Source organism: Halyomorpha halys, unplaced genomic scaffold, assembly GCF_000696795.3.
Source record: "Halyomorpha halys isolate HHAL.00 unplaced genomic scaffold, Hhal_1.1 Scaffold62.1, whole genome shotgun sequence".
Classification (NCBI taxonomy): Eukaryota; Metazoa; Arthropoda; class Insecta; order Hemiptera; family Pentatomidae; genus Halyomorpha; species Halyomorpha halys.
In genome coordinates, this window is record NW_027116333.1 from 903,739 (window position 1) to 911,985 (window position 8,247).

An 8,247-nucleotide genomic window follows, 5' to 3' on the forward strand; every position below is an offset into this window, starting at 1 on the left:
GGGCTTAGAAACCCCGAAGCCCCGTACACGACATTAAATGCTAAACCATGTAATTGATCCAAATGTTCATAATGATTTGAAAGAATATTTGATGAATATTATAACCCTGACTGTGAAGACTTTATTGATATTCTTCTTCATAGATCTAAATACAGAGAGGTTGTTTGAGATGGTTATTTTTCATCTGTAGAGGAGATATTGATGGCAGATGATATCAAGTTGAATAAGTTCAGAACATGCCGAAAAGGGAGAAGTCTGAATCATTTAAAAAAGGACAGAAGACCAGCTAGCAGATGTTTGAACCTGGGACAGTCACCTTCTTTGTTAAAAATTTATCACAACAATATTTGTTATGGTAATTGATTGGATTGACCTGGGCAGAATAGCCTGTGTGAAGTGTTTTTAATTGATTTAGTTCTGTAACTGTATTAAGATTGTCCCTGAGGATGGCCGAATTGGCCAAAACGATGGAGTTATAAAATAAATAAATATGTTTTGAGACTAAAATGGATAAAATTTTATTTATTTAAATGGTATAATTAATGTTATATATAAAAAAAATCCTTTTTGTTTGCTATCTCTAAGAGGAATTTTAAACCACATGGACTGGAAACAACATGTTTTAAAAAATTTAGAGGGTGACATTAGTGTCATAAATAAATCTAGTTGAAGAGAAAATAAGAAATGGATTAAAGAGAAATAAAATGATTGTCTATATCAAGAAGAGAAAATTTAATTAGTGTATAAACTATGATTTTTCTTATTTATGGTTTAAAAATGTATTTTCTTTCTGTACATCCTCGTATACTAAAAGAAATTCAAAAATTTTTATTTTCTAGATAGAAATTTACAATTTTACATAGGTGCACTTGATCATTTAATAGCTTACAATTAGTTTGAGAAACCTCAGATACAATTTTAAAAAATATAAAGTACATTTATTTATTAAACAATTAATTTATTCAATATTTCTTAACAAATTCTAAAATCAACCATTGTCATAAAGAGACAATTTAAAACAATAATAAATTCTGGACAAAAAAATTTATAAATTTAGCATATCACAATTACTTTATATTAATTATTTTTGTAAAAACCTTAAATCAAATATTTAAAAATGTACATGCATACATTATATAATCATAGATTTCAAAATTACATAAATGTTTTCCATAAATACAAAATTCATAGCACACGGTTTATAATTCTATTTTAAATAATTGTAGAGGAGATAGGACTTTCCCAGTGGTGCTTATCTGGGTTTTGAATATTCACCGGGATTGAAGCTTCACACTGGACCTTAACACTCAGTATTATTTTGGTTATCATTTGAGAAGGGTGCTCATGGAACATTATGTGGTTTTGTCCTTCAAGTGTCTTCATCTACAATGATTAATGTAAGTTAATTAATCAAATAGGTTATAGTAATTATTATTAGTTCTTACTATACAATCTATGGATTAAAGCTAGAATATCAAGGCCATTTAGTTACTTATTTATGGTTTATATTTAAAAAATGCTTTAAATTTTTTGCTGTACCAATTGGGTTTTGTCCAAAATTTCACACCCACATATGTAATCATGCCGGTGATGGATTCCCTTTATAGTTTATCTTGAACTCAAAAATAGAACAAAAATTCTTCAACCTTTTAAATTCAGTATTTTTATCTATTTTTAATTAATGTAACTATATTATTAACTTCTAAATTATTTTTGGAATAAATAAAACATATTTGTAAATATTCAATACTCAAATTTGTATATACAACAATTTAATTCTTCTTGTTCCTATTTTTCTAATCTTATCTTTAGAAGTATCTAATTATTATGCTAAATAAAATATACAGCTAAGCAGTATCGGAATTAAAAAAAAAATCTGTGAAGTAATATCCACATACATGAATCCAATAATTTGTAAAAATCAAATAATTATTAACTATTACACCAATATTGAAGAAACAATAAGGGCATGTAATGTCCATAAGAATTACTATTGATTATTAAAACAATTTTATAAATCTTTTATTTGAGATAATTTATGATTGTGAAAATGAAATTTTTTTTGTTAGTTTTGATTTAAAGGGTGATAAGAACTGGTTGAAATTGCTTATCATCTCCTACATTCTATTATTTATATTATTATATAAGTGATTGAAAACTCATATTCTTGTTATGTCATCAATCACTGAAGATTTGCCATCAACTTCTATTATAAAAACAGTAAGGGTTTGTAATGTTCATAGTTAACCCAAAGCAAAGAGTTTTGCAAATGGTTTTAGAAAGGAGACACAGATCAAAGTTAATAAGTAGAATGATCATTCAATGAATCAATAACTGTATCCATTGTTATGTGTATAAATCTGACTGAGAGTCAAAAACCCTACCTCATATATTAGACAAATCTGAAAACAGCATTCTCCTTGATTCCAAATAGAAAAATAATTTGAAGAAGCAAATATTCAAACCGACTATAATTTTCCAAAGTAGGAATATTATAAACATTTTGAAAAAGTATAAAAAAATATATATAAAAAAATCATTTATAGTAGATCTTACATAAAGGTTTAAAAGTGAATGATCAGGGTCTTGGCATCAAGATAAAAGCAGAAAAAAAACATTTATGAATATACTTTCCTTACTTAAAAAGAAAAGTTTATGCAGGAATTTGGTAAGAGAAGATTTGCACTATAAGGTCTTTGGTTCGCAAATAGGTAAAGTACTATATAAGGGCAAGGAAGCCTTTTATAGTTGTTTTTTGGATAGCTGAATGTTGAAAAAAAGAACCATTTAAAAAGCTAGGCAGAAACTATTATTCTATACTAAGTTAGAATGTTATGTTAACCATCAGGATTAGGACTTCCTATTCTAGACTAAGTTGGAATGTTACATTAACCATCAGTTCTAAGCCTAGGTATTACTAATTCATAATAATGTAAAAGACTAAGCAAACTAAAAGGATTGATGCTGATACTACAGATCCCTGGCTATACAAATTTAACCAATAAGGCTTGACATCTGAACCCAAATCTACTATATTAGACTTGACATGATCCTCCCACCGATGTTTCGGTCTACCCCTTGGACGTTTACCGGTGTTTATTAACATGTTACCGAGAGGTTCATTACTTAGTCCTACACGCCCATCTTATCCGCCGCAGTGCTATTGTCGAGATGGATGTTATATCTGACTCTTGTAGATAATATTAGATAAACTTGATCAGAAGGCTTCGACAATGCGTGTTCAATATAGGTAAGGTAATCGATTAGACTTTTAAGTTTCAGGACGGAAGGCGCAAGCTAAGCAATTTCGAAATTTAAAAAGAACAAGGATTTTCCTTCTTTATCCTCGCCTTTTTTTCCCACACCAATTTCATTTTTTCTAGTTAGGGTAGAATCTCAGGAACATGACGGCCGTCCGGGTTGAGGTGCAGGTCCCAGTGCGCTTGGTTCGGAACGTTATGGGTTCGATTCCCACCCGGGGGCAGTCCCGGCGATGAAAAATGAATATTGACACTCCCACCTTGGTTAGTATAGAAGGGCAAGAAAAGCAGCCTACCCCAGCAGTTCGTTGTGGATGGTGAGGGTCGGAAACTCTCTAATAGCATCCTCTACCTCGGCGTGACCCTTGACAGGCACCTCACCTTCTCTAGTCACGTCAGGGAGAGGTTTAAGCTAGCCCGACAGAAGTCGTATAGACTCTATCACCTGCTCACCTCACAGCAGATCTCGCTCCGCCTCAAGCTGAAGATCTACAAGGCCATTATACGTCCGACTCTGCTCCATGGCGCACCACTCATGCGGCACCTCTACCGGACCATTTTCACCAAACTGCAGAGCTTCCAGAATTCCCTCCTTCGGCGAATAGTCAGAGGAACCACACTCCAATGGGCCAGGAATAGTGTTATCAGAGAGGAGCTCCAACTCCCTTCTGTGCCGGAATTCATAGGCCGTAGGCACATCAAATTCTTTGATGGGCTGAAAGCCTGTGCCAATCCCCTATTACGAGAAATCACCCCTCCCCCAAGACCTGGGAGGTGGCAAACCACGGTCCCCTTGGTCGACGTCCTCGCCGAGGGAAGGACTTCTGGCTCTGCAGCCTGAAGTCACCCTCACCTCAACACCACCAGCCGGAATGGTCCCTTCCCATTCCTTGTTAGCCCCTAACTATTAAGCCAATTAATGTAAGAACCGCCTACAGCGGACCAATTAGATTACATCTTATAATGCCGTTAGGCAAAGCAAGAAAAATTGTAAATTTCATTATGTATAATTTCTTCGATGATAAGTTGTATATATAATTGTCAATGTTTTAATAAATAAATAATGTAGGAGGTAGGAAAAAAAAAAAAAATACCCACCTTGGTTAGTACGGGGCGGCAACTCAGGTAGTCGTCAGAGTTTACCAAAAAGGACCACTAACCCCCCACTTGCAGGACTCGTTCTCCCCACCAAATACTAGTACCAGTAGGGTAGAACCTAAGTGCTTAAACCTGTCTAACTGTTTGATTGTCCTCCTACATCAATGTTTCCAACATTGTTCCCGTTTCTACTGCTTACCATATATCTTGTTTCATCCCTGTTTATTTCAAGATTTAGTATCTTAATAGATTTTATCAACGTAGTTGTATTTAGTTCAATAGTTTCCTCGTCTTCACTCAATAATACCAACTCATTAGCATACCCAAGCACCAGTATTTTACCACCTAAAGTTAAACCCTTTTCATTATGCATCAGGTTTCTAATAACGTATTATAGTGCTAGATTAAATATGGTATATGATAGCGCCTTGTTTTAAACCCGATCGAACCTCAAACTTCCCAACATAAGGATTACCTATTCGAACTTTATTATACGATATGTGCCTTTATGAATAAACATTTGATATACCTTGAAGTAGATGTCGCGGTGTTTGTCCATATGCGTGGACAATTTATTCGCGGAGACGAAGGAAGAACTACATACGTAGCAGCTGAAATTCTTTAATATTTCGTACGGCTTCTGTTTTCCTAAAAAAAAAAATTAAAGAAGTCTATCAGTATACTATAAACTTATTGATAGTTCTTTAATATCCATTAATACGACAATCTATTAATTTTAAATTAAAATAATAACAATAGCCCATTAATTACCTCTGGATTCATAAATGCAACGCGAGCATTTGCATTCCTGATTGATCTCTTCTTTGTCTGTAGTTTTATTTGTTATATTACGAAGTAGTTCCTCCATCTAGAATAAATTGAATGTTGGTAATAATAAATTAAAAATTATCATTAATTAGTAGGATTAATATATTTTTTGTTAGTAATTAATTTTTACATTTTTTCTTTATTTTAATCTCCTCTTTCCTCATTTCAAATAGTTCCTGCGTGATATAATGAAACTGTACAGTGTTCAAGACTCGATTGATGACCCTATTTTTGAAGAGTGAGTTTTAAAACTGAACTTGGTTGGTAGGTCTAAGTTATTAGTTATAAAAATATGTGGAGAATCTATCCATTGATAGAACTCTAATAACATTTATAAAGGAGAAGATCTCGATGTCACCTTCTTTTCAGACGCCTAGGAGAATTATTAGGTAATAAAGGAGAAACCAGGTTAGAAACTAGTGGGATTGGGTGGTTGGGAAGTTTATCATAGAAGGGTTGGTATCTGGTTCTGGCCAACTCGGCAACATAAGGAACATTGAGGTCCTGATGGATGACTCGATTTGTGACAAAGCAAGGAGCATTAAAGATTGGATTCGAGAGGAATTTGATGGTTTAGTGGAGCCCCAAAGCTAAACTCCATATATCCAGGAAGGCCTTATAACAGTCATGAAGATCAGTCTTTTATAGTGGATTGGAAGTTTAGACCGTTTGTCTAGTAAATGTTGTAATAGTCGGAATCTACGAGCAGTTTCCTGTCTTTACAGTCTTGTATGAGGATTCCATGTCTGTCGTTTGTCCAGATATAATCCTAAGTAATGGATCTGTTCGACAGAAATAAGTGGGATTAAGAAAGGACACTGTAGGGCAGTAGGTCTTGGGGTTACGACGAAGGGTGAATGTGGAATTTATTTTAATCTTACAATTTTTGTACCATTCTTCAAGGGTGGTGATATGGGATTGAAGGTTTGGGATACAATGGAAGGATCATTATTCACTGACAATAGACACGTGTCATCGGGATACGTGGTGAGGGTAGTGTTAGGATGGGTTGGGATGTCAGCTGTAAAAATTGTATAAAGAATAGGACCAAAGATAGTACCCTGAATTACACCACCAGACTGAGGTACACACGATCATATCATAGGGATGAATAAGCGATGTAATTTGCTTGAAATAAACTGTTGGAGAGATAAGAACGGATAATTACGGAGTATGTAGGAGGTAGAAATGTACGGATCTTGTAAAGCAGTTCAGGGTGCCAGACTCGGACTAAGGACAAACTGAAATGTGAGAAATTTATATTCATAAGCGAATATCATAAAAAATATTACCTCTATGAAGATAGATATATGAGAACATGTTTGTAATAAATTACTTTATAGTAAGTTAAATTACCATTATTTTGAGTGCTAGCGGACATATATACGTCTTTTGATTTCTCAGATATATTTTTTACAAAAATCAAATATATTATGGGAATAACTAGAAACTAACATTTAGTGAATTAAATTTGTCAAAACTACTACTCCTAAGAAGATAAACGTTATAAACTACTTTATAGTACATTTAAAAAAAAATCTGTACCGTTACAGCCCATAAAGGGTTCAGTACTTTGTAAGGAAGTAGTTCTGCTAGACCAACGGTTGTGCAAGGAGGTGATTTGGTCAGAATCACGCTCGACCACCAGATTTTTACCCAATTTATGAGGCTGAGTGGACCAGAGGAGGCCTCCAGAACCATTAAGTTTGACTCACGGTTGCAGTGTAACAGGAAATAATTGTCTGTCCAACCAGATTCTAACCCGGCCCCTTGGAGATAGTAACATCATGCCTTAACATGGTGCTACCGCCCTCCCTTTATAGTACATTTAACTAGCTTTAATTTGAGCGTTAATAAACATCTTTACGTCAAATGGTTTTTAAGATATAGATTTCTCAAAATAAAGTCACTAACTACTGATTTTTCAGTGCACTGTTGCTTTTTAAAAGCTATACGTCGGAAACTATTGATCGTAAATAGTTCTATTAGGGTTATATTTTAGCAAATTTACTCTCCTTTAGATGATATTAATTTAGGTTTTCTAGCGTTATTGGTAGTTTTAATGATATAGAGGTCCGAATGAAAAACTAATTTCCTTTATCGTTTTGAAACAGCCGCCATTTTTTATTCCTCCTACTTATGCTTGGCAGATTCGTCAATTGAGACTAGTAATTATAATTAGTTTTCATAAAAAGTAATAAAAAAATGGGGGGAAGTAACTGCCTCTTTTTCACTCCGGCTCTTGTACTAACACTGTAGGACAAATCTAGAACTTAAAGAAACTTCTTCTTTATTTATACTAAGTCAAAGCCTTCTAAATTTAGAAGTTTTTCTAGATGTTCATTTATAGCCCAATCGAGAGCCGAGCCGAATATTCACAAGTTCTGTATGATTTAGAAAAAAATATTCTTTTAAATGATGGTCCTCTTTTAAAGACATATATGGGTTTATTCAATACTAATCTAAAATGTGAACAATGTTTAAATTTGAAACTTAATTTTAATGAAATATTTTGAAAACAAATGAATAATATATATGCGTATAATATAATATTTATCCTAAAAAACAATTAGTTAAAATTTAAATATTATTATGATTTATTTAGTTCTTTATGGGGCCATACAAACCGTTACTATGCATTTAGTCAAAACAGACCATATTTCACCTACTTTACGTTGGTGTAGTAGAAACTTATTTAACTTGAGTAATTTTTTGAAGATCACTTTCTATTCAGTGAAATACGACTTATTTATAAAATAAATATATATTAATTTTCGATGAATATTAAAAACTAGTTCTTTTGATAAACAATGGATAGTTCTTATTTTAACCAAATTCATTTTTTTTTTATCACAATATTTCGATAAATCCTAGATTATTAAAAAAATTATTATGATATTTTATAAATTTGGCTTTATTAAATTAGTACTTAAAGACTTTTTTTGTTTTTTAGGAGTGCTAAAATTAAATTTTTAAATATATTTGATTACTAGAATTAACCATCATTATATACATATTGATTGGAGAAGTTGGTCGGGGGGGGGGTGCGGTCAGCAAAGAA

General features: G+C 32.9%; 1 protein-coding gene across 2 annotated transcripts in view; it reads right to left on the bottom strand.

Moving 5' to 3' along the window:
• Nucleotides 1-523: 523 nt before the first annotated feature.
• LOC106692583 (uncharacterized) overlaps nt 524-8,247 on the bottom strand; it is a 14,366-nt gene continuing 6,642 nt past the window's right edge. For both annotated transcript variants that reach the window (XM_014438622.2, XM_014438623.2), the window contains 3 exons: nt 5,130-5,226; nt 4,888-5,006; nt 524-1,383 (listed from right to left, as the gene is read on the bottom strand). In XM_014438622.2, the coding sequence (XP_014294108.1) occupies nt 1,213-1,383; nt 4,888-5,006; nt 5,130-5,226 (387 nt within the window). In that variant the 3' untranslated portion in view covers nt 524-1,212. The remainder of the gene's footprint in view (nt 1,384-4,887; nt 5,007-5,129; nt 5,227-8,247) is intronic.